This window comes from Perca flavescens, chromosome 9 (assembly GCF_004354835.1).
Source record: "Perca flavescens isolate YP-PL-M2 chromosome 9, PFLA_1.0, whole genome shotgun sequence".
In the NCBI taxonomy this organism is placed as follows: Eukaryota; Metazoa; Chordata; class Actinopteri; order Perciformes; family Percidae; genus Perca; species Perca flavescens.
In genome coordinates this window covers 9,439,603-9,466,227 of record NC_041339.1, presented here as the reverse complement: position 1 = coordinate 9,466,227, position 26,625 = coordinate 9,439,603, and the positions used below count along the sequence as shown (strand labels likewise).

The 26,625-nt window shown below is 41.5% G+C and overlaps 1 protein-coding gene across 6 annotated transcripts in view; it reads right to left on the bottom strand.

Moving 5' to 3' along the window:
• Nucleotides 1-7,419: 7,419 nt before the first annotated feature.
• rfc4 (replication factor C (activator 1) 4) overlaps nucleotides 7,420-26,625 on the bottom strand; it is a 45,328-nt gene continuing 26,122 nt past the window's right edge. For all 6 annotated transcript variants that reach the window (XM_028587787.1, XM_028587791.1, XM_028587786.1 and 3 more), the window contains exons 8-11: nucleotides 26,271-26,396; nucleotides 26,082-26,162; nucleotides 8,230-8,343; nucleotides 7,420-7,762 (exon numbers count right to left, since the gene is read on the bottom strand). In XM_028587787.1, the coding sequence (XP_028443588.1) occupies nucleotides 7,667-7,762; nucleotides 8,230-8,343; nucleotides 26,082-26,162; nucleotides 26,271-26,396 (417 nt within the window). In that variant the 3' untranslated portion in view covers nucleotides 7,420-7,666. The remainder of the gene's footprint in view (nucleotides 7,763-8,229; nucleotides 8,344-26,081; nucleotides 26,163-26,270; nucleotides 26,397-26,625) is intronic.

Below are 26,625 nucleotides of genomic sequence, written 5' to 3'. Positions count from 1 at the left end.
ACTGTCTTAAGTTTTGTGCCCATCGGAATAGCTGTGTGCAAGATACAACCGTTCCTGTTTCGACACCCACCTACAGGAAGTTGGTCCTCCATAACTTGCGTACGTTTTACATATCAATATTTTTTTGATACATTTTTGTCACGAGTGTCCACCGAGTCTATATCCAAGTTTTCGATCAGATTGGACTCACGGCCCAGGAGGAGTTAGACAAAGTAGGTTTCCCATATATTGCGATGTGAATTATTAATAACCAAAATTCTAAAAGTGTCACCTAATGGCCGATTCACTCTTAATTTGGCATGGATGCTCAGGCCCCTATGCGGAACAACTGTGTCATGTTTGATGTCAATTGGAATAAATCTTGGTAAGATATGCAACTTCCTGTTTCGACAGCCCCCTAAGGAAGTTGGTCCTCTGTAACTTGCGCATTGTGTTAGCTATTAAAATTCTTTTGATAACTTTTTGTCATGAGGGTCCATCGAATCTATGTGCACATTTTTGTGCAGATGGGACTCACACTCTACGAGGAGTTAAAAAAGGTTTTAGGTTTCGCATAAAGCAAATTTGCTAATTAAAAAAAAAATGAAAACAGCGCCACCACACAACCTCATTGGCACATGGAGAACAACTATTCCAGCTATTCCAATGTGTCTATTGGAATAGCTGTTGGCAGAATACAACCGTTCCTGTTTCCACACCAACCTACAGGAAGTTGGTAGTCTGTAACTTGCGCATTGTTTTATCAAAATTCTTTTGATATCTTTTTGTCATGAGCGTCCTCCGAGTCTATATGCAAGTTTTTGTGCCGATCGGACTCACGCCCCAGGAGTAGCTAGACAAAGTATATTTCCCATATATCAATATTTTGCTGATTAATAAAAACAAATTAAAACAATGCCATCTAATGGCCGATTGCCACCAAGTTTGGCACCCATGAGGAACAACGTTGTGAAGTTTCGGGGCAATCAGAATAATTGTTGCCAAGATAACACAACTTCCTGTTTAGACAGGAAGTTGCTATAACTTGCGCATTTATTCCACTATCAAAATTCTTTGGATACATTTTCGTCATGAGGGCCAACAGATAGTACCTGCAAAGATTCAAGAAGATTAAAATCACGGCCTAGGACGAGTTTGAAAGAATGTGAAACACATGAAAAATGCATAATTAATAATGGCCGCCTTCCGGTTGGGCGGAGCTAATGAAGGTAAATGGGAAATATGGCCGCAATGATTAGAGCAATAAGTGTATTAAATCTGGTGAAGATCGGAGCAACTATCTCCAAGTTAAGGCTTCCACGCCTTAGGGGGTGCTATGGAGCCCTCTTACAGGTATGGGCCAAATCTTAGCAAAGCTAATAAAATAAAAAAGCTGATAATACACAATGCTGTGAATATATCTTCTATCTAGAGGTTGACACATACAGTAAATATGCAATGTTAGCACTGCTGGTTCTAGTTCTAGTTGGTAGTTATAGTTATGTGCTTTATTATAGCATAGCAGTAAACAAACACAGTAATGATAGCTACATTTACAGCCAAGAAATTGACATTTCATAAGAATGTTCACCTGTACTTTCTTAGTTATGACAAAATCTGGCTATCTTAACTCTAATTACATGTCTTCCGTTGTATTAGCAAGCAGGTCAGCAGAAGGGAAGTGCTCATAGTGTTTTTAAAGCCTAAAAATTAAATTATTTGAATTGGAAATCACCCAAACTAAGAAGATGCAGTTGTCAATAAGAACTGTTTTCATTTGATTTGTGTAAGGAAGTTTGTTATAATTTTCAATCACAGCTCACATCAGGCAGACCAACCAGGAGGCTGAGGAAACATGATCTGTGCTAAGACTTTAAACAGCCAGCGAAAAAGGTTACAATAACCTTTTTTTTTGTACTTCCATCTTCATTCCATGTCCTTGTAGTCAACAGGGGACCCCAAACTTTTAACTCCATTGTCTGTCAATATATCTTACTACAGTATACTGTAATTTAATTTGTTTACATTGTTTTAAGTTTACTGTAATTTTATCTTAAAATAAAATATATACTATATAAAAACACATTCACCCTATTGTCTTTTTGGTTCGTTTTATGATACAGAAAATAACCAGGTTGAGACTATTACAGCTAATATTGGTCCAATATAAAACATTTATTAAAACTCACAATATCTACATAATCACATGGTAGAAGCTGGAACTGTTGCTGCTGTGGAAGGGATTGTCCTTTTAAAATACAGTAGAGATCAGTCATTTTTTAGTGCATCATAGGTCAATTTTTCATCACCAATAATACACAACATACTGAGTAAAAATGTATACATTTCACATTTATTCTTTCCTGATTAAGAGGCTGCTAGACTTGGAGGATTTTATTTTCATCAAGGCCCACGTTAGCAGCTCCTCAAACCTTTTCAGGAGTCTGGTGGTGGATGCTGCTGTCTGGAGGTACACAGCTTGGATGGGTGGTGGCGTCATCCACTTTGGTAGTCCTTCTCCATGTCTTCTATGGCTTTCACGGCAGAGGGAGTCGCTGACCTAACATATGAGATCTGACGGCTTCCCTGACCACCGTTGTCCACCACGGGACCATATGTCTTCCACCAATTAGCTTGATCTCAAACGCTGCTGTGCTGCTATCCCTTTCTCTAGCCGGTGCCAACCAGTTGAGATCTCCTGGTTGTGTAGCAGACGTGGAAGTTGTTAAACTAGTTTGCTATAAGGCTCTGGATGCACAATGGTATGTGGAAGTCTCCAAGAAGGCCGAATACTCCGAACTCCTGTTTAGAGCATATGCACAAACAACAGTGATGAGCTGGTGGGGGGAACGGACACGTCACAGGCATTTTCCAGATCCAGAACCAAACTGTGCGTAGAGGTAAGCCCCACCAGATCGTGGAGATCTGATTTGGATGCCCGATTTGCTCCAAGATCATGACCGACTTGTAGTTTTTAACTCCAGTGCAATATATCAACAGTATACTGTAATTTAAGCATTGTTTTGTAAACCCTTTTAAAATACAGTAGAGATCAGTCATTTTTAGTGCATCATAGGTACACAACTCCTGCTTTCTGACAGCTGGTGTCAAGTCTGGTGGTGTAGGAGGGTGGTTATTTGCCAGGAGGTAGTTCGGACCATATGTCTTCCACCAATTAGCTTGATCTCATGCTCTTTGCTACCACCAGTTGAGATCTCCTGGTTGTGTAGCAAGAATATCTTTCCTTTCACATTGAAGTTGATTGAAGTTGTTGGAATGACGTGGAGATCTGATTTGCTCCAAGATCATGACCGAGTGCTCAAAGCCTGTAAAACTGACCTGCTCCAATCTGATGGGATTGATAGGGTTTTCCAGGCAACGGCCATCAGCTTCCACGAAAGCCCCAGGAGCCTGGGGCAGTTCTTGTAAACCCTATAGGGTACCCAATTTGGTTCAGGTGTTGATGCAGCTCTAGCTCGCTCTACCACCTGCTATTACGTTCCTCTTGTGGGTTCACTCTTATAAGAATAACATTATCTAACCAGAAATGAAAACAGGCCGGCCACCCCTACCAAACACACACACACACACACACACACACACACACACACACACACACACAGCCAAGGTTAAATGTTAACTTAACACAGCTTTACTTAACACAATGAAACAACAAACGTCTATGCTAGCAACATAAATCCCAGACATTTTATATGATCAATAATCACATTTTATTAATCTTGTAGGAATCCACTGTTTAGAGTGGTTTGTGTGTCCTCCAAAGTCTCTCTTAACATTAGCTGTACTGAAACGTCAGGCCAGGCATCTGACTAATAACTTGTTTTAAAGTTTTAGACGCTTGATTAAAAATGAAAATTAATTTGTGCACCATAAAATTCTCATACTTGCTATTTCAATAAGGAGAGACTTCATTTATGAATGAAATTAATTTAAAGGAACACAGCGACTTATTGGGACTTTAGGTTATTCACCGTATCCCCCAAAGTCCATACATACCCTTCTCATCTCCGTACGTGTCGCAACTCTGTCTGGGGCACCCACCACTAGCCTAGTTTAGCACAGATCGTGGAGGAAACCGGCTCCAACTAGCCTACTGCTCCCCGTAAGTGTCAAAATAACACCAACATTTTCCTATTTACATATTGTGATTTGTATAGTCAGAGCGTGTACAAATAACAAGGTCACATGAGACACAGCCTTTTCTAACCGTATACAAACTGGGAACTATATTCTCAGAAGGCGAAGCACTGCAGCTTCTGCTACTTGGGCAGAGTGATTTGCTTGCAGCACAGGAGAAGCCCCATGGTGAGGAGCAAAGAGTAACAACGGTGCTTTTCAGGTGTTGTGCTAATCACTCTGCCCAAGTAGCAATCTTCTGAGAATATGTACTACTCACAAAAAGTCAGGGATATTTAGCTTTCGGGTGAAATTTCAGGATGAACCTAAAATCCATTATAACCTTTACAGGTGAACTTAATGTGACCTTTTTTTTTGAATGTGCATGTCCAACAGTTCAATGGTTTAGTACTTTCTACACAACTTGCTGTTCTCTAACAAGGAGCTTAACGGCAAAAATCACAACAGGTGTTCGATGAATCGACCAATACATTTCCTGGTTCAATTAGAATTGGTATTTAAACAGTCCTCATCATGCTGTTCACATTTTGACATCATGAGACCAAGACGACACCTAACAATTGATCAACAGTACCTCGCCATTACGAGGCTTCAAACAGGATGTTCTCAGACGGAAGTGGACACTGAGCTTAGAGTGTCACAGAGTATTATCAGCAGGTTGCAACAGAGATAGAGAGACTGGAAGAGTCACAGAAAGGCATAGAAGTGGACAACCATTGGCCACATCCCACACTGATGACCCCTTCATTGTGAACAGTGCCCTGCAGAAGTGGATGATGAATGCCCCTCAACTCCAGGCACGTTTAGGTGAGGTAAAGGGCACCCAAGAGTTACATCAGACCATTAGAAACAGTTTACATCAGCGTGGTCTAGACAACCTGCAAGGGTACCTGTCCACATTACCAGGCACAGGAGTCATCGTCTTGCTGGACAAGGGACCAGTGGGCCTCAGTGCTGTTTTCTGAGGAAAGTCGATTCACGTTGAGCAGAAATGATGGCCGCCAACGAAGAGACGTCAAGGATAGTGCTGTGCATCAGCCACTGTTGTCATCAGACGACCCTTTGGTGGGGTGGTGTTACAGTGTGTGCAGGTGTGTCTAGTCAATACAGAACTGCCCTACACTTTCTGAATGGTAGTGACAAGCCCATACTACCTGAATAACATCATTGTGCCCCTGCACGAACAACACAGGCCTAATTTCATCTTCATGGACGACAATGCTCCAGCTCATTGAGGTTGCATCATTAAAGTCAGGACACACCAGCCAGATGGCTGACCGTCGACAGAAAAGCCAGTCGAAATGATCAGTCTCCCCATGTTGGTCCAAAAAGTGCCACAGAACACACCAAAGAGACGAGACGTAATACGCCTCCATAACAGCAGGTGGTGCTAATCTGTATTGTTGCCCAAAAAATGAAAACCGGCAGCTGATTGGACGAACGCATGGGTTCGTTTTTTCTCCGGAAATTCAAAGCCAGACTGTCATGGTGGCCGTTCAGAATACGATCTCATATTGTACTAAAATAGTTCACTGAAACACGTTTCTGAAAACATTTTAAGTGAGAAATAGGCCATGCAGTTGCTGAATCTGTCTTCATCTCGGCTCAACAAAGGTCAGTTTAAAGGACTTTTATCAGATTTTGATAGACTCTAGTCACCCTCATTCTGCTCCCCATTTCTGGGTGAGTCCCAACTGCCCTGCCGCTGACTGAACATGTCAGGTTGGCCAAAATGACTGTCCAATGGCCGATTTTCGGCCCTGTGTGTCCCGGGCTTTAGGGAACGGCTGTTGGAGACTGGGGTTCCTCAAATGGAGTGGCCTGCACTTTCTCCAGACCTGAATCCCATAGAAAACCTATGGGATCAGCTGAGTCGCCGTGTTGAGGCCCGTAACTCTGTACCCCAGAACCTCAATGACCCTTCAAGAAGAGTGTGATGCCATGCCTCAGCAGACAATAACTCGACTTGTGGACATCATGAGACGTTGTCAAACTGTATGATGCTCAAGGGCCCATGACAAGTTATTGAGACATTAACATTTTTTGTTGTGGTACACTGTTGTTGGCTTTTGTTTCAATACATTTTTTGAGATGAGGAAATCACCATTAGATGCTTCTACTTAAATGCCCTACTTTCATGATATAATACTGTAGCTTGAACTTTTTACATTTTCCATAAATTTCACCCGAAAGCCAGATATCCCTAACTTTTTGTGCGTAGCGTAGTTCCCAGTTTGTATACGGTTAGAAGATGGCTGTGTCTCATGTGACCTTACTAATACACACTGTGACTATACAAATCACAACATGTAAATGGGAAAATGTTGGCGTTATTTTGTCACTTACTGGGAGCAGTAGGCTAGTTGTAGCTAGTTACCTCCAGGATCTGTGCTAAAACTAAGCTAGCGGTGGGTGCGCCAGACAGAGTTATGACACGCACAGAGATGAGAAGGGTATGTATGGACTATCTAACTCTGGGAGATACGGTGAATAAGCTAAAGTCCCAATAAGTTGCCGTGTTCCTTTAATGGAAATGGTGCATATTAGGTTGATATGTTAGGGTCTTTGGTGATTAGACTCCATTGCATGTTAGTTTATAAGGGTTATAGAGGCCGTGGATATACAGGAATATCCGCCCGACGGAGTCTAGACATTGGTGGAGGTGATGAAGGGATAAATGATGCCCGAAGATCTGGATGGATGTGATGTGAAGCGGGGCTTCTGATGAAGGAAACCTTGTGAATGGGGTGGAGGAGGGTTGTATTGATTTAGCCAGAAATTACAACTGACAGCAGCAGAGAGTAGAACAGATTTAAAGTTTGAATGCAACAACGCGATAGCTCATGGAAATTGTGGCAAATCTGGTTGGATTAACTGAAAGAGTAAATGCCCACATTCAGCTAATGACAATGCAACCAATTAGGTTGGTAGAGAGAGAAATGTAAAGCATAGAAGTCTTCCTGAAATAATTTACACTGAGCTTCAATATATATATATTCAATATTGGGACAAATTTCTTTTCATAGTTGTTGCATGAGTTTTGTGACTGGGTCAGATGATACAAATACATTTTTTGTGATGGACTAGTGTATGCCCTAATCATGAGCAAAGACTTCAAGGAAACAAATAGTGAAAATATAAAAAAATGTAATACAAAATGTATTAAATACTTCCCCAAATGCAAATAGTGTAGAAAGATATATTGGTAATTAGTTACACAAAATAAAATGAATAAAGAGACATCCGATGGTTGATTTAACAGTAACAGATTTTGAAAGCATGTTCAGATGATTGGGTCTTTTTTATTGAAGTAAGAGGAGGTAGACAGTTTTGTGTAGAGAAACACCTTGACAGCTGTGGTCTCTAAAATTAAACATCAATATTATCTGGTTATCTACTGATGAACGTCCAAAACTGCAACTGTGAAGAAACTCTGAATCCGAGTGAAGTGCTGATATCTCAGTTATTGGTCCTGCTAAAAGCAGGTGTCAGTATTCTCCCAGGGGAGAGTATGCTGTTTTGTGGAGTTTTAGTTGTTCTGGGAGGCATGCTGCATGATGACTGAACACAGACTCAACATCTGCAAGTACTCATCTGCACCATCTGACAGGCACTTACTGACAACCTGAAACAGAGAGGAAAAACAAGCACAAACTGAGGGTTTATAAAAAAAAAAGGTATAAGTCCATCTGAAGGACATTAACTCTACATGACACCATGTATTATGGACCTAAAAAAAAAAAAAAAGATTGAAGAAAAAAGATTGGACAACATTGAACTGAAGTTATATGGTAATTTGAATTGAAGTTATACGGTAACAAGTTATAACAACTTCCTAAGTAAAATTGCACTGTCAATTTAAAAAATGACTTGGGAACGAAACCCGTTTTCAAATTAGAACAAATTCCAAAAATGCCAAGAACCAGTTATTAGTTACCAGTTAGTTTTTTTTATTTTGGTTCTGCATATCGGTTTCAAATTACACAACAACTAACACAGGGCACTCTTTCTGGACTGGACGATGCTGCGCAAAGTGATACATTTTGTTTTGTTTAGCTAACACAAGAACCAACACTACATCAGATTACTTACCGCCATCTTCTCTGTAATGGCCGACTTCTGCTTGTCACTCAGGTCCTGCTCTATGATAGACTCATGGAGCTGACTCAGGATCTGTGTGGCTGCATAGCCTTCATCCACCATGTTCTGACAGAAGAGACATTAACGTGAGAATGCGACATGCATCTGGCTTGTTGCTCGCTTTTTTAAAATTTATTTTTTCATGATTAAATATCCAGGGTCTCATTTATAAAACTGTGCGTAGGATCCTTACTATAAGTGTACGTGCGCCCAAAAGCCCAAATTGGCGTACGCCAAAAAAGTCTGATTTATAAAACTGTGTGTACGCACACCTGTAAGCACTGTTCCCTTTATAAATCACAGATTGACTACAAGCGTGCGTACGTGGATCAGCCTCTTATCCCGCCCCGTACACGCCCATTTTTAACCATAAATAGTCAATGTAAAGCACCTCGTGAATGCTGATAAGTATGTTAATGACCCTTGCAGTTGTTCATGATGACTGGGAGAAAAAAAAAAAAAAAAAAAAACCCTCTCAGATGCTCGGGAATTGCTGCCAACTGAATTATAATTTCGGCCTGTTGTCGCACAGGGAAACCGGAACTATAGACTACCTTTATTAATAAAATCTTTTTGATATACCAAACGTATATAATAAGATTTAACATAACTATATATTATATCCAAACAAGCCTTAGTGATGAAGTTGAAGATTATATATAATATTTATTTAAAAAAAGTGGCGAGGACCTGTATTGGACCGGGATGGCACGGTTCTGGCGCGTTTGACCCTCACTAAAATTTTCCGTTATACCGTTCCTGCGGTATGAGCTGTATTTATGAATCATTGCCTCCTTGATACCTCCATTTGACTCCCTTCCCACTGAGGAGGCACGGGAGACATGCAAGGAAATCATGGGAGGAGAGAGGCAACGAGCAATGAGTCGTCCTTTCCTCTGAAACGTCACATGAATTCGTCAGTTAGCAACTCCTTCAGCTGCATGGCTTCCGGGAAGGCTGCTCTTGGGTATCCTCACCTATAGCTCCTCAATGCTCGCTCCGCGGGCCAGAAATAAGAGCTTTGAGAAGGCATTCACCAAGGAGAGACAGAACAACTTCCGGTTCAGTCGAGGAGCAGAGGAGCTATCAAATAAGGGTTATGAGATGCAGCCTGTCTCTCCCTCCATTCTGAAGCATTGCGCTGATCAGCCGTCTCCCATGTTCACAGACATCTTTAACACCTCACTTGAGACATGCCACGTACCAGCCTGCTTAAAGTCCTCCACCATCATCCCTGTCTCCAAAAAAAACAAGGATCACAGGACTTAATGACTACAGACCTGTCGCCCTGACCTCTGTGGTTATTAACGCTTTTGAGCACCTGCTCACCTCAAAACCCTCACCGACCCACTCCTGAACCCCCTGCAGTTTGGTCTATAGAGCCAACAAGTCCGTAGACGACGCAGTCAACACGGCTCTTCTTTCATCCGTCATCAGCGGCCCGTTTCAGGAAGGAGATTTAGCAAACTGAGTCTAACCCTGAACTCAGAGTTGATTTACCCTGAGATGGGAAACCGTTTTCGGTTCAAGAACAGCTGATTTGATAGTTCAATCGACTCAGAGTAGGTTCACTCAACAGAGTAGGTTCACTCAAAGTTAAGCGCGTGCACCACCACTATAAAAAAGGCAGGATGAATGGAGCCATGATACTACCATTCACCATGGCAACAACCACAAAAAATTAGTCGGCGTACTTTGCCCCTCTGGAACTGGAAGTACTCATGCGCACATACAGTGAGTTTAAACATATATTTCGTAAACTGCAAAAGAGCGAGAATTGGCATGGGAAAAAATTGCTGCTAAAGTCAATGTCTAAGTTTCAACATAGTGTATTCATTTCCTATTAAATCACAAATATAATTAAAGCTGCAAGCAGGGATGGACGGGCCCTCGTGCCTCTGCGCGCGTCGGGGTTACCTGTGGACACCGCTCGTTGCGACAGTGCATTTGCGCGGCCTTCAGACGCCGCAAATTGTCACCAATGAAAAGGGAACTCCCTGCCAAGTTCACCGATACCTCACTCAAGACTCTACGTCATACAGTTCATTAGCTGTGTAAAGGGGCGTGGCTAAAGCATAGGGGGCGGGTCAAACCATCACCAATTAAAAAGGAACTCTCTGCTGAGTTCAATGATAGCTCACACAAGACTCTACCTTTAACGGTTTAAATGTTATGAAAGGGGGCGTGGCCTGAGGAAGTGGGCGTGGTCATATTGTAGGAGGCTGCTCAGTATCACATGTAGACCACACATTATAAGTTTCATGTAAATCGGATGATGTTTGTCATATAAGGTGCATTTCCTGTTGCCAGCGGGGGGCACTATGACCAAAAGTCATTTTGGCCTGTAGGTGTCCTCAGGCCTGGACGCTTGTCAATCGTGAGAAATTTCAGGCAGATACGACAACGTACACACAAGTTACAACAACTTCTTTGTTCATCGCTAAACACTCAAAATGGCCGCCACGCCCCCACACCGTCTGACGAAATGTTTTTTTTTTAATAACTTTTCATCTTTCAGGTGTTGAGATGATACAGACCAAGTTTGAAGTCCATCAGATGAAATCTCTAGGAGTTCATTAAAGTATAGCACCTTGACTTTTAGGCCTACTTCCTGTTGCCACTAGGGGGAGTTATGACTTTAAGTAAATATCGGCCTTTATTTGTCCTCATGGTTGGACTCTTATGAATCCTAAAAAGTTTTGAGCCAGTTGGACAATGTACACTCGAGTTACACCCACTTCCTGTTTTGATGGCGAAACGCACAAAATGGCTGCCCCGCTACGGCCTATGACGAAAAGTTTTTCTTTTAACAACTTTTCATCTTTAATGTCTTAAGATGGCACAGACCGAGTTTGAAGTTGATCGGATGAAATCTCTAGGAGGAGTTCGTTAAAGTACGAAAATGGAAATGTATGTGGAAATGGCCAAAATTGCACTAATTTCGAACTTTGAAATCAAAATGGCGGACTTCCTGTTGGGTTTAGGGTATGGCTCCAATGACGTTTTTTGTACATCTGGACATGCTACATATGTGTACTAAGTTTCGTGAGTCTATGTTAAACGTACTGCAGGGGCTCAATTTCTTTCACTTTGTACGGGGCGCTAGCGAGCCATTTTTGCACGCCTATTCCCAAAACCCTTAAAATATGTAAATTTTCATGCACCCACCAATTTTGGTGAGTTTTTGAATATGTTAAGCCCCTCAAAAAGCCAATTCACTTGCAGAAAATAATTCCTTCAGTTTCAATAGGGCCTTCGCCACGGTCGGTGCTCGGGCCCTAAATATTACTGGTGAAAACCGGTGGACACTAGTGATAGGAGGACGGATAAGGTTATGTACATATCTTATGGACTGTGAAGAAAAATGATACCGGTCAAATAGGTAGTTATCTGGAAAGGAAAATACTATCTAGTCGGGGCCTCATTATCATCTCCCGCCGTATATTTAACTCCCTGCGAAGTAATACAGCTTCTTCATCAACAGACCCGTCAACCAAAGGACATGCCATGTTTTATAGTCTGCCTAACGGAGTTAATAAACCAACCGTTTTTATTTTAATGTAGGTGACAAAAATGCACCTGATACAGACTGAATGAATGAGGAAATTGAAGGGTGCTGTGTCAGAGGGGGGAGATTGAGAGAAACTCAAGGTTTATTGAAAACCTGCTCCCGACCAGGTTAGGTTCACAGACTCCGTTACCATAGTAACTGACAGAGATTTAGGCTGCGTCTCATTTCTCTGTCTTACCCCTACCCCTTAGTTTTGCGCGTTTACGTGAGAGTAAGGGCTGTCCCAATACTCATTTTGATCAATGGGTAAGGCTAAGGGGAAGGGCTATATACCCCTTAGAGCCAAATAAGGACGCAAGCTTACTTGGCCAGCAAGTGGTATCCAGATACATTGCGCTACAAGGAACGATGGCTGCCAGGTCGACCAGAGAGACCCATAAATGTAAGTATTTTCGGCTTAAAGAATTGATTTAAAAATTACGAAAGTCTTGTTTTGTGCTCTACACAGTACTCTACATATATATTTGCAACCATGTTATTAATTGAAACGTTTTTTTAAAAATCGCTAGCTTGCTATGCTAATGCTAATGTTAACATTAGCTACATTAGCTTATTTGCACAACAATCCTGCATTTCTCTGTCTTGAATAGACTCCATGCATGTCTACAGTGTTAACTAAACTTTTAGTTTTATACATTTGAGTGCCTTTTTTATGTGTGATATGTAATTTATGGCTGTAATAGTTGATAATGGTTCTGTAATATATATTTTTATATAATGTTTTTGCCTGTTATGTTTTTTTTGTTAAAAAGTGTTTCTGAACATCAATGACATTCAAAACGGTGATAACTGAAACAGATATACAACACACCATGCAGCGTGTATAGAAATATTTATTGCAAACAGACCTAAGTAGGTATGATGATGTAACCAAGTGGCGTCTCATTTCATAGGTGTATGTTTTCACCCCTACCTCTTGTTTCAAGGGACAAGGGCTAGGGGTAAGATGAAGGGGTAGGGGTAAGATGAGAAATTAGATTCAGCCTAAGTTACCTCTCTTTCTGATTTTTGTTTTAGATTCCGTCTCTCACAATTGAAGTGTACCTATGATAAAAAATACAGACGTCTACATGCTTTGTAAGTAGGAAAACCTGCAAAATCGGCAGTGTATCAAATACTTGTTCTCCCCACTGTATATCAATATGGCTTTAGTAGTAATTTTACTTTAAAATCTGGCAATCGTCTCTCAGCCCAGGGTGTTTCAAATGTCTATACTCCCACTTTGTTAAAAGGGAATGGGAAATGACACTGATTGGTTGAATTCATGTTACACCCAAAAACTAGGGCTGCACGATATGAGGTAAATATCTAATTGAGATTATTTTGACTGATGTTGCGATTGCAATATGATTCACGATATTGAAGGGAATGATCATGTTTGTTATCATTATTCTCATTTTCATTGACTAATATTAAATCTTAAAAAATTAAAATGATTATAGTTTGATTTTTGCGGGGATCTGTACCAAACAAAGATGTTTTCTGTAGTCTGTAGGATAGGATTTGTAGGCCGGGACGTCTCTGCAGCACCACAATGGTTTGACACATATTTTGCCTTTAACCTCTTTAATGTCACTGACCCGTGAACGGGACACTCACGCTCAGAATGGCCGCTGCATGAACTTCGTTAGAACTTTGACGCATTAAATCTTCAAAATATATGGTCATGCAGCACATTGGTTGAAAGCTCAGACTGTCAAGATTCAAATTAAATTAAACTAATATGATCCATAGCAGTTATAAAACTGTAATCTAATTATTATAACACTTAAAACGACAATGCTTACGTGTGTGTTTACATACCTTCATAGTCCTTGCTTTATCCACTTCAGTGAAAAGGTCCAAAAAAATTGTTTTCATAAGTCACCAGTAGGGCTGAACGATATTTGAAAATAATTTAATTGAGATTGCGATTCGATATGAGATTATTTTTTAAGGTCTTTGTCTTCTGTATTATTCAACAAAAACTAGCAATAAATAATTGTATAGTTTGAACACAAGATTAGATAGATTAAACAAACCGTTCTTTCCTGGAGGCCAGGTCTGTATGTGATCATGAAATTAGGTGATGCATGAATTTATATGAATGACATCTTTTATTTAACTACTTCAATCACAGTAAGTATATTGAGCACTGACCAAGCCTGGTGTAAACATTCATATGAAAGTCAGAAACAAATCACACTAAAGTGCAGATTGCAGAAATATAAAAACAAATGTGGCTTTACCACACTTAGTAGTATTTAGATTTAATCATTATTTACATAGACATAGTAAACATGTGGATTGCACTTTTTAAACAAACACTGTCTTTGAACTTTACTAGACAGTTAAATCAGTAAAAATATATACAGTACAGGCCAAAAGTTTGGACATACCTCATTCAATGAGTTTCCTTTATTTTCATGACTATTTACATTGTAGATTCTCACTGAACGCATCAAAACTATGAATGAACATGTGGAATTATGTACTTAACAAAAAAGTGTGAAATAACTGAAAAACATGTCTTATATTCTAGTTTCTTCAAAGTAGCCACCCTTTGCTCTGATTACTGCTTTGCACACTCTTGGCATTCTCTTGATGAGCTTCAAGAGGTAGTCACCTGAAATGGTTTTCCAACAGTCTTAAAGGAGTTCCCATAGATGCTTAGCACTTGTTGGCCCTTTTGCCTTCACTCTGCGGTACAGCTCTCCCCAAACCATCTCGATTGGGTTCAGGTCCGGTGACTGTGGAAGCCAGGCCATCTGGCGCAGCACTCCATCACTCTCCTTCTTGGTCAAATAGCCCTTACACAGCCTGGAGGTGTGTTTGGGGTCATTGTCCTGTTGAAAAATAAATGATGGTCCAACTAAACGCAAACCGGATGGGATGGGATGTCGCTGCAGGATGCTGTGGTAGCCATGCTGGTTCAGTATGCCTTCAATTTTGAATAAATCCCCAACAGTGTCACCAGCAAAGCACCCCCACACCATCACACCTCCTCCTCCTCCATGCCTAACGGTGGGAACCAGGCATGTAGAATCCATCCGTTCACCTTTTCTGCGTCGCACAAAGACACAGCGGTTGGAACCAAAGATCTCAAATTTGGACTCACCAGATCAAAGCACAGATTTCCACTGGTCTAATGTCCATTCCTTGGGTTTCTTGGCCCAAACAAATCTCTTCTGCTTGTTGCCTCTCCTTAGCAGTGGTTTCCTAGCAGCTACTTGACCATGAAGGCCTGATTCGCGCAGTCTCCTCTTAACAGTTGTTCTAGAGATGTGTCTGCTGCTAGAACTCTGTGTGGCATTCATCTGGTCTCTAATGTGAGCTGCTGTTAACTTGCGATTTATGAGGCTGGTGACTCGGATCAACTTTCCTCAGCAGCAAAGGTGTCTTGATGGGCACTCGTTTCTCTTTATTTAGCTGATTGGTTCTTGCCATAATATGAATTCTAGCAGTTGTCCAATAGGGCTGTTGGCTGTGTATCAACTCCCCCGGAAGAAAATTTTAAATATTCCATATTTTAAAGCATCAATCTGATGCATTTTGAGATGCATGTTTTGCCAACCAACAGTGTAATATTTCAATATGCACTCATTAAAGTTAATTTGACTGGCAAAACAAAAATAAAAGTCATAATTTTTAAAGACTAAATGGTTTTGGATACATTTTTACTTCTTCCAACCATATGTTAAATAAAGAGTCAATGTGGATTTACATATTGCAATAATATCATAATCCTACAATGAATCACTGTGAAAACTAAAATGTACTACTTTGGCCAGGTCATCATCAAAAAAAGCGAATTAGTACATTCAAGATTTTGTCCATTTGTCCAGTTGATATTAGCTGCTTTATTTACATTTATTAAAAACGTTGCATTGTTTATCTTTTCATATAGCTAGACGTCTAGCCTCTGGGACAAGGACGTTATGTTTAAATAACTGGCATGCTGATTCCAAACAGACAGCTTTGTCAAGGTTGTTTGGGCTTCAGATAGCTTTTACAAATCATGTTCCGCTATGAACGTACACACGTATTGTTTGTATCACGGTCGGTCAGCAAAGGCGCAGTCGCAGTCTTAACGGTAGCGGTCGTTGCCGGTAGCGGTCGTTGCCGGTAACGTACTCGTATGACAGAGTGCACGGACCAAAGCTTTGTGATTAGCATCTAATGACTAGCAACGGTGCTTGCTAGTCATTAGACTTACCGCTGCTGCCGTCCAAAACATGCGCTGCAGAAGCAAGCACCCAGCTCCCTCAATTTGAGACACCAAGTGCTAAACGGCTTCCCGTCTCCACCGTTTTCTTCTTGTCCTCTATTCATGCCCAGCGCCCAATTGTTTTAACTTCTTTCTCAACTAAAGCTGCCTGTATCTACCTCTATGGTATCTACATTGTCCAAGTTTGATAAACGTTTCCTCCATTTTTTTTTAAGCCGCGTTAACATTTCAGCAAAGACCCCGCCCTACTTTGCATCCGATTGGCTAGAACTCGTTTCATTGGTTGGTGGAACTCGTTTCATTGGTTGGTGCGCATCAAAACAAATCCCATGTGGACTTTTTAATTTATTTATTTTTCTAAAATAGTCATACCCCAGAAATCGGGCACCAGGCCCAAGTACTAACACCCCCTTAAACATTGTCTAATCGAATCTACACGATTCACGTGGGTCACCTATTTTGGTTTCAAAACGGCGAATTTCGCCGAACGGTGAGTGATTTTCATGTCTGACAACACAACTGATGGTCCCAACCCCATTTATAAGGGAAAAAATTCCACAAATTAACCATGACAAGGCACACCTGTAAAGTGAAAACCATTTCAGGTGACTACCTCATGAAGCTCATTGAGAGAACACCAAGGGTTTGCAGCACTATCAAAAAAGCAAAGGGTGGCTACTTTGAGGAATCTAAAAATATAAGATGTTTTCAGTTATTTCACACTTTTTTGTTAAGTACATAACATATGAGCTGCCTACAGCCCCTCCCTCCCCTCATGAAGTTGCGTGCCGTTCAGTTCTGCGTGCCTGTAATCATTAACTGCATGTATGGACTGGAGCCTGAATAAAACCCTTACAAGTTTTAACCTACAACTCAGAGTGGTTGTGTGAATGACAGAAATCAGCTCAAGGTATGGCGTAGCGTTAGTGTGCTAAGCTAGTCAGCAAGAGTCCAAGGAAAATATAATTTCCAAGCTGTTATCCAAAAACCAGCTGTTCGTCTCACAACCTTGAAGTTTATGACCGAATTACAACATAAAAAACGGTAAACAATAGTCACTGTCAGACATTTTTGTGCAATCTCACTTACGAGACTTCTAACGCTACTTGTGGGTGTCACCTTTGTTCAGCAAGGTCTTACGAATCAAACAACAACGCTCATGAGCCAATAGGTTCCCGGGAGACAGACCGCTTGGAAGCCAACGATTTCTCTGTATTCGATTTGGAACAACCCCGTTTTGATCGACAGCCGTTTCAGCCAGTAGCAATTTCAACTGTAACAAGGGACTGTTATAATGCTTGGCACACCCTGAACAACTTCTGAAAAGACAACTTTCCAAAAAAGAAGTTGGTGTGACACTGTACCAGAGTTAGCTATACAGCTAATTGGCATCTCTGGTCTACTATGTAAATAGTTTGTGTGTGTGTGTTTTTGTATTTAGCAGTTGTTTTTGCACTTTTTATATTTTTACATCTGTGGTCCACGTTCATGTAAATAGTTTTTGTATAATTCATGTGGGTGTTTTTGTATTTTACACAGTTTAGTTTTGCAATTTTCTAATATTTGTATATAAAAAAAACCTTGCTAGTGCACTTTGTTTGCCCTCTTATCAAAAACTCTTAGGCAGAATTGAAGAAAATGTGCATTTTGTATGGTTACCCACAGCACAGATAAACGGTTGTCTTTCAAATTCCCTCTGCACGCAATAGGATAACCAGGCAGAGCAACAAAGAAGGTAGCGGAGCTAGTTGATAGATTAAACTTTTGCCGTATCCGGTCGGCAAAACTCCGAACACATCTTCCTTTTTTAAGAATGATGAGCTTGAAAGTCAACGGAGAGTGCCTAGACGCCCCCCTGGCTGCCAAATAAATTTGCTGCCACTAGGGGGAGTCTACATTTCTAGGCTAGTAATCACCCTGACACTTGCAAAAGAAACTAGAGATTATTTCCTTTCCAATGATACCAGGCACACTCCAGAGAGTCAAAGTATATGGGAGCTGTACCACTTTTAATTTGGGTACCCATCCATATGATGCACATTGCACACATAAATTTGGGTGATATGAATTTAAGATGATTGCAGAAGTGACACTGATCTGGTTTTGTTTATTATTTTTAAAGAAATGGCGGAGCAGAAAATCAGCAGCCCATATTGGTCATCGGCTAAGGCTGATGAAAAATAATCCATATCGGTCGATCCCTAATTGAAACTAAATACAATCCCTTTGCACCTTACATTGTGCCCCTATGTATTGTTTACAGGGTTCGTACACCTTTTCCAAGGTCAAATTCCAGTACTTTCAAGCTCCATTTAAAAAATTTTTCCAGCACCTTAAAAAACTTTTACCACCGTAAAATACATACCAATACATAGTCAAAATTATTAGTGTTTTTATCACATTAAAAGAGATAATGCTATAAACAGCCAAAAATATGTTTCACAATAGCAGAAGGATCAGATACAATATATCACTAAAGGGAGTTCACCCCTCACATTCTTGTAAATATTTCATTACATCTTTTAATGGGACAACACTGAAGAAATTACACTTTGCTACAATGTAAAGTATTAAGTGTACAGCTTGTATAACCGTGTAAATGTGCTGTCCCCTCAAAATAACTCAACACACAGCCATTAATGTCTAACTGCTGGCAACAAAAGTGAGTACACCCCTAAATGAAAATGTCCAAACTGGGCCCAATTAGCCAAATTTCCCATGTGAGGTGTCATGTGAGTCATTAGTGTTACAAGGTCTCAGGTGTGAATGGGGAGCAGGTGTGTTTGGTGTTATCGCTCTCACACTCTCTCATACTGGTCACTGGAAGTTCAACATGGCACCTCATGGCAAAGAACTCTGAGACCCCGTCCACACGTACCAAAACGATCTTTTTTTTTTTACCCGTCTTCCCTGGATTTGTTTCAAGAATAGTTGCGTCCAAACGTATCCACTTGTAAATGACTCAATACGCTACTTCATAGTCCAGGCCTATAGGCGGTGCTGTTTCTGCTACAGAAATTCACCAAAAACGGAGAAGAAGAGCATAGTCACTTCCACTTCCCATCATAACATGACTAGCTAGATTATAACGTTCTCTTAATACGTTCTCTTAACATCGGCAGTCAAACAAACATCAATGATCCATGAATTATGTCTTTTTAATAATCTATATGTTTTTCTTGCAGTAGCCTTTCTACAATAAGCTGTGGTAAAAGTTACTATAATCCGTTCAAGGAGTTTATAAGCAGACAGATTAGCTAGCTAGTTGATAAATTGTCTACTTCCACTTTATAAACAGATAGCCATAGCAGCTAACGTTAACGTTACTTCGCTGCTGGAGCGGTCAGCTACTTTAGCGATGTTTAACGTTGGCTACATAACGTTAGCAATATATCTTGTGTAGAATCCAGAGGGAAGGGTCAGGGAGCAGCGACACAGTATTTAGATGAAGTGAGCTGGTTTGACCATGGAGATGGGATATGCTCGCTTAGCTTCACCGCAGTTGTGTGCGTCAGCGGCCGTGGGAGAGGGTGTAAAAGAGGGGTGTGGCGATGACATCATTGATACGGATCCGTATTTACCTTCCATACGAAGCCAAACGAGAGCAGTTTTCGGATTTTTTCAACCTGAGACCTTGTTTCAAAAAAGTGCGTTTTCAGGCAGTGCGTCGGCCCAAACGATGCAAAACGTGCGTTTGCACAAAAAAAGTTTCCGTGTGGATGGCCCCTGAGGATCTGAAAAAAAGAATTGTTGCTCTACATAAAGATGGCCTAGGCTATAAGAAGATTTCTAACACCCTGAAACTGAGCTGCAGCACGGTGGCCAAGACCATACAGTGGTTTAACAGGACAGGTTCCACTCAGAACAGGCCTCGCCATGGTCGACCAAAGAAGTTGAGTGCGCGTGCTCAGCGTCATATCCAGAGGTCGTCTTTGGGAAATAGACCAATGAGTGCTGCCAGCATTGCTGCAGAGGTTGAAGGGGTGGGTGTCAGCCTGTCAGTGCTCAGACCATACGCCGCACACTGCATCAAATTGGTCTACATGGTTGTCGTCCCAGAAGGAAGCCTCTTCTAAAGATGATGCACAAGAAAGCCCGCAAACAGTTTGCTGAAGACAAGCAGACTAAGGACATGGATTACTGGAACCATGTACTGTGGTCTGATAAGACCAAGAAACTTATTTGGTTCAGATGGTGTCAAGCGTGTGTGGCGGCAACCAGGTGAGGAGTACAAAGACAAGTGTGTCTTGCCTACAGTCAAGCATGGTGGTGGGAGTGTCATGGTCTGAGGCTGCCGGCACTGGGGAGCTACAGTTCATTGAGGGAACCATGAATGCCAACATGTACGGTGACATACTGAAGCAGAGCATGATCCCCTCCCTTCAGAGACTGGGCTGCAGGACAGTATTCCAACATGATAACGACCCCAAACACACCTCCAGGACGACCACTGCCTTGATAAAGAAGCTGAGGGTAAAGGTGATGGACTGGCCAAGCATGTCTCCAGACCTAAACCCTATTGAGCATCTGTGGGGCATCCTCAAACGAAAGGTGGAGGAGTGCAAGGTCTCTAACATCCACCAGCTCAGTGATGTTGTCATGGAGGAGTGGAAGAGGATTCCAGTGGCAACCTGTGAAGCTCTGGTGCACTTTGTGCCCAAGAGAGTTAAGGCAGTGCTGAAAAAATAATGGTGGCCACACAAAATATTAACTCTTTGGGCCCAATTTGGACATTTTCACTTAGGTTGCCAGCGGTTTAGACATTAATGGCTGTGTTTTGAGTTATTTTGAGGGGACAGCACATTTACACTGTTATACAAGCTGTACACTTAATACTTTACATTGTAGCAAAGTGTAATTTCTTCAGTGTTGTCCCATTAAAAGATGTGAGGAGTTTACTCACTTTTGTGAGATACTGTATTTAAGCAAAACAAGTTTTATTTTTCAAAATGTATCACTGTCTAAGACTTTGCTTGCTATCTAACTCAATGTAAAAACAATTACCCCAAACAAAATCACTCGACAGGTTCACTTCACTAACCCTGAATTATCACCTTTAAAATGTTTAATCTCTTCATGGTTCATAACATACAGTAAGACAGCAGACATGGAGAGGAGCACTGAGTGGGAGGATTTGAGCCAAATGACATTCAGCTAGGTCATTCTGTGTCAAAATTAGACTAAATCCAGATAAACAGTTGCTGCACCCTCTTAGATTTTGCTCAAAGTTTATGCTCCCCTTAATGTCAGTCTTTTTCACTTTTTTTCCCAAATCTAGGGCATGTTGTACAAACCTTTAATGGTTCAGTCATATTGACACGTTTGTCTTTCACCCTACAAAGTTTGGGCTGCATATGAATAATACTTTCCATTATATTAATGTCCAAATATTGCTTCCCCAGATTTGGTATTTATGGAATAGACCACCGGAGGAAAATAGGGGATGGTCATGTCTTTTTATTCTTTGTTGAGGGGAGGGTCACAACTTTTGTATTCATGAAACCGCAACATTTCGAAGTGGCTTGTTTGGTGCATATTTTTCCATGTAGCTCTTAGTCTCAGCCCCCGCTACCAGATGGGTATGACCCATGAGTTTGCTGTGGGGCAGGGGGAGCTGCCCCCCTGGTGGCTGAAACGGGTAATTGCCTTGTTTAAAAAATGAGTGGAATAATCTGGCATGACCAGATATTTTATGTATATCTTAAATAACACAAAACAACTAAATGGTGGTAGGTTATACATCTGATTTCATATACTGCTTTAGTAAAAAAAAGAAATTTCCTGGGCGATGATGGGAGCAGCAGGACGTAAAAAATGAAAATGACTGTTGCTAGTAGAGGTGTTGAAATTAATCAAATAATCAATGCATTGCATCGCGGACACGGATGATGATGCTGCATCGATGCAGTGGCCCACCATAATAGATTATAACGCAATGACGTCGCTCGTTAATTTTCCGGCTGCGGCAACATTCAAATGAAAAATAACATTCTCCCTCGCCTAGCTAACCTGTTTCACACACACACACACACTGAGCTGAGTTGAGACACGGGAGAGTGTAGAGGATCGCAAATCGAGAAGAGGAAAGGAAACACTGAGAAACATCGAGAGACGCTAGTTAGCTTGGAAACAATCTAAGTGGAATAACGAAGCTGAAGAGGTGTACTGTAGCTACACTACGACACTTTTCCTGTCTAACAGCAGTTAGAGGTTCTAAGCGAGCTGAGGCGAGCCGAGAAGGTGACGTGAAACCCTGCAGGCTACAGATTGGTTGGAAAGAATAGTCACTGATCACTGCATTGCTAGCAACAGACGGCATTTTTAAATAGTTTAGCCAGCTGTGTTTTTTTGCTGCCGGAGGCTCCACGCAGAGCTTTTTCCGTTGCATACAAGTGGCCTGATGGTTATACTTGTGCGCTGGTGTCTGTCGAGTTGCCGTGTGTGTGGGGAGCTGGTGAGCGAGCGAGAAGTGAGAGAGTGCCGGCAATTAGCTCCGCAGCGAGTAGTGACTCTGGAGTCATATAGTGAGAGAAACAAAGTGTCTCCCCTGTTCTTTCTGACCACGATGGGGAAATCTGGAGCAGGAAAAGTTAACTATCTTGTTGATTTCATGTTGTTTACGGAGAAGGAGAACCAGGAAATGAGTCAGGGGGAAATGCAACGCTACCAAGCCACGCCCACGGCAGTTGCTATGACGACCAGCCAAGCTGAGGCAGTACTAAAATCTGCAATGGAAAAGGGCGCCGAGTCGAGTCAAGCAGGTACCATGTAATGGAAAAACGCCACTAGTGTGCCTGGCTAAAGTTGGAGCCAACGGACTAGCTAAAGTTGGAGCTAACAGCGGAGAGTTGCTGGTTCGGAGGACGCTGATTGCGGACCGGAGAGGACGACAGCGTGTTTCCCTGCTGAAGAGGACTTTGTCGTAGCTAGTGACTGGTTTTTGTTTTCGTGTTTGAGCTGCGTTTCTTGGACTAACAGCTAACTGTAAGTTGGAAGATAATGTCCTGCTGTCTGCTGCACGTCCACATGAGCCTGTAACTTTTTTCTTTTCTTTTCCTCTCTGCGTGTGTGGGTGTGTGTGTTAACACAGTGGTTTAATAGGGTTTGAGTAAGTTTTACATTGAAACTGCTGTAAGGAGGAATCATTTTGTGTAGCTGGAGTGTTTTAAGTGGAAACTGATAGAGAAACGGGTAAAGGGGTAGTTGTGTGTAATATCATTTGAAGAAATATTGCAGTTAGCATATTTGAAGGGTGTGATTTGTGTCATGTTTTTTTGTTATTCAATCTAACGGCTAAATGTTATTTATACATTTAAGTTATTGTTCAGTAAACAGTACCTTTTTTGTTAAAGAATTGTCTGGGGTCAGTTATTCCAATACAGCACAAGAGATTTGCTGGTTAAAAAGTAGGGTGGTATACTAATCCGAAATAGGTAAACCTTCGTGGTAGCTACCTTAAAGAAATGAACCCAAACACTTCATCATTCCAGTCTGAAGTTACTTATTGCAGCTTGGACATTGCACTTGACAATGCAAGTTTGTCAAGTCAAATATCCTATATGTCTTTAATAGAAAAATGTTTTTTGAAGCATCGTGATGCATCGAGATATCGAATTGAAAACCTGATAATTGTAATCAAATCGGGAGAGCAGTGAAGATTCACACCTCTAGTTGCTAGTCTGGACATCTTACTGTGCCAAGATTACAATAAAGGTTTCCTAAATGCCACATTTGATGTCAGCTTACTAATTGATTGCAGGTTTTAATTTGCAGGTAGGTAACTATGTTCGCTGCATATTCCACAAATGAACGTGCCATAATGGACATGCAATACTAATGTAAGGTATTTAATTTATATTTAATTGTGTAGCTTACCTCTCAGTTGAGGCTTAAGAGGAAGTTACAGTAAACAGAGCTTTTATTGTGACAGGGAAAACGGAAGCGGATAAAGTGTCTGACGTTTGACTGTGTCGGGGTTGAATAAAGTGAGACGTGCAGTGCCGTCTTGGTTCCAGCATTGGAAGCCTGTGTCTTTATTTTACAGCCAAACCTGAGTCTAGACAGTATAAGAAATCCTCTGTTACACTAACATTACATTATCACACAAAGTACTCTCAGTCACTTATGGCGCTTTTCCATTACATGGTACCTACTCGCCTCGCCTCTACTCGGCTTTTTTGGTTTTCCATTACGAAAAAAAGTACCTGGTACCTGCTAACAGGTACTTTTTTTAGTACCTCCTCAGTCAAGATTCCAAGCGAGCTGAGGCGAGCCGATAAGGTGACGTGAAACCCTGAAGGCTACAGATTGGTCGGAAAGAATCGTCACTGATCACTGCATTGCTAGCGACAGACAGCATTTTTAAATAGTTTAGCCTGCAGCGTTTTATTTTTGCTGCCGGAGGCTCCACGCAGAGCTTTCTCCGTAGCATACAAGTGGCCTGATGTTTATACTTGTGCGCTGGTGTGTGTGTCGAGTCACCGTGTGTGTGTGTGTGTGTGTGTGTAGCTGGTGAGCGAGGGAGAAGTGAGAGAGTGCCGGCGATTAGCTCCGCAGCGAGAAATAAAATCAGAATTTTTTTAATTAATTACTAAAAGGTTTTGGATCCATTTTTACTTCTTCCAACCATATGTTAAATTAAGAGTCGATGTGGATTTACATATTGCAATAATATATATCGTAATACACACGTATTGTTTGTATCACACACGTATTGTTTGTATCACGTTCGGTCAGTAAAGGCACAGTCGCAATGGTAGCTGTTGTTGCCGGTAACATACTCGTATTACAGAGTGCATGGACCGAAGCTTTGTGACAAGCAAGCACTTTCTTACCGCTGCTGCCGTACAGTATCTTCCTTGAACATGCGCTGCAGAAGCAAGCACCCTCAATTTGAGGCACCAAGTGCTAAACGGCTTCCCGTCTCCACACTTTTCCTCTTGTCCTCTATTCATGCCCAGCACCATTTATTTTAAATACTTTCTCAACTAAAGCTGCCTGTATCTACATGCTCCAAGTTTGATAAACTTTGCCTCCATTTTTTTTTTAGCCGCGTTACCATGGAGACCACACCGGCAAAGACCCGCCCTACTTTGCATCTGATTGGCTAGAACTTGTTTCATTGGTAGGTGGAAGTTCGATGATTGGTTAAATCCAGCGCATCAAAAGAAATCCCATGTGGACTTTTTGATTTATTTATTTTTCTAAAATAGTCATACGCCAGAAATCGGGCACCAGGCCCGAGTACTTAAACATTTTCTCATTGAAGCTACACAATTCACGTAGGTCACCTATTTTGGTTTCAAAACGGCGAATTTCGCCGAAAGGCGAGTGATTTTCATGTCTGACAAGAGGCAACTTGTGGGCTTTGTCCCCGTTTAATCCATAATTTGTATTTTTCATCTTCCAGCAAACGTTCATTGAAACGACAACCTGCCGGCGATATTACAAATCCCACCATGGCCACGCCAAGACCCGCCCTACGAAGCAGCTCGACTGGTTGGGGTTGGGCATTTTACCTTGAGTGGTTAATGTTAGGATAGCCGATTGGTAAGGGGATAGGACCTGTACAGGGGGCGGAGTCACATATGGAAACAGACTGGCAGATCGCAGTCACAAATGCACAAGCGAGCAAGTCTCATTGTAAGCTCTCAAACATGTAATAAACAAACTATTCAGTCAGATAGGTATTTGTTGTGAAAGAAATGGTTACAATTTCAAGCATTTTATCCAAAATGTAAGCACTTTTCAAACCTTGAAAACACAACATAAAAATTCAAGCATTTTCAAGGATTTCAAGCACCCGTACGAACCCTGTGTTTAACTACCAAATGTGAAGTTAGACACTCCCTGAATGCACTTGCCCCATGCACTTTTGACCATGCGCTATGTCAAGATGGTTTAAAAAGGGGCCAAAAGTCTTTGGCCCTAAATGAATAACAAGAAAATAAATGCATGTCACACTAAAGTGCTGCAAATTCATGACACAATCCCAGGGTCAAAGCACTGACAAGTCAGAACACTTACCCTGACAGCAACCTCTAGCTTCTCAAATGTTCCTGTGAAGCATATCTGGAGCAAGTGGTCAATCATTTTGGGAGGGACGACCTACAGTGTAAGAGAGCACAACAGTGTGGAGGGTTAGGGACATTTTAAGTACAGTTAATAAATCATCAGTTTCTTCAGTCTCTTATTACACAAAGAAGTATGTCTCACCCCAGCTATTTCAAGGACAGCTCGCTCTGTGATCTCCTTGTCGACGTTGAGACGCGCAGCACTCTGGAGGAAGGTTATGGCTTTCCGCAAGTCTCCCTCAGACACCCTCACCAATTCTGCAATACTCTAGATGAACAGAAACAGTCACACCTTTACTACACCAGCTGTACAATGAAGGCAGTTGAAATTATCTGCCAGACCTGAGGCCTAAAAAGATTATCTAGGTTGCAGTTATATGCAGGAAGTGTTAAATGGCTGTGGTTCGGATATTGGGTTCGCCCTCCCAAAAGTCTATTAATGTTGCCTACTGTGCAAGTTTAAGCCAGATCATCATATCAGCTGTAGCATGCTGGTC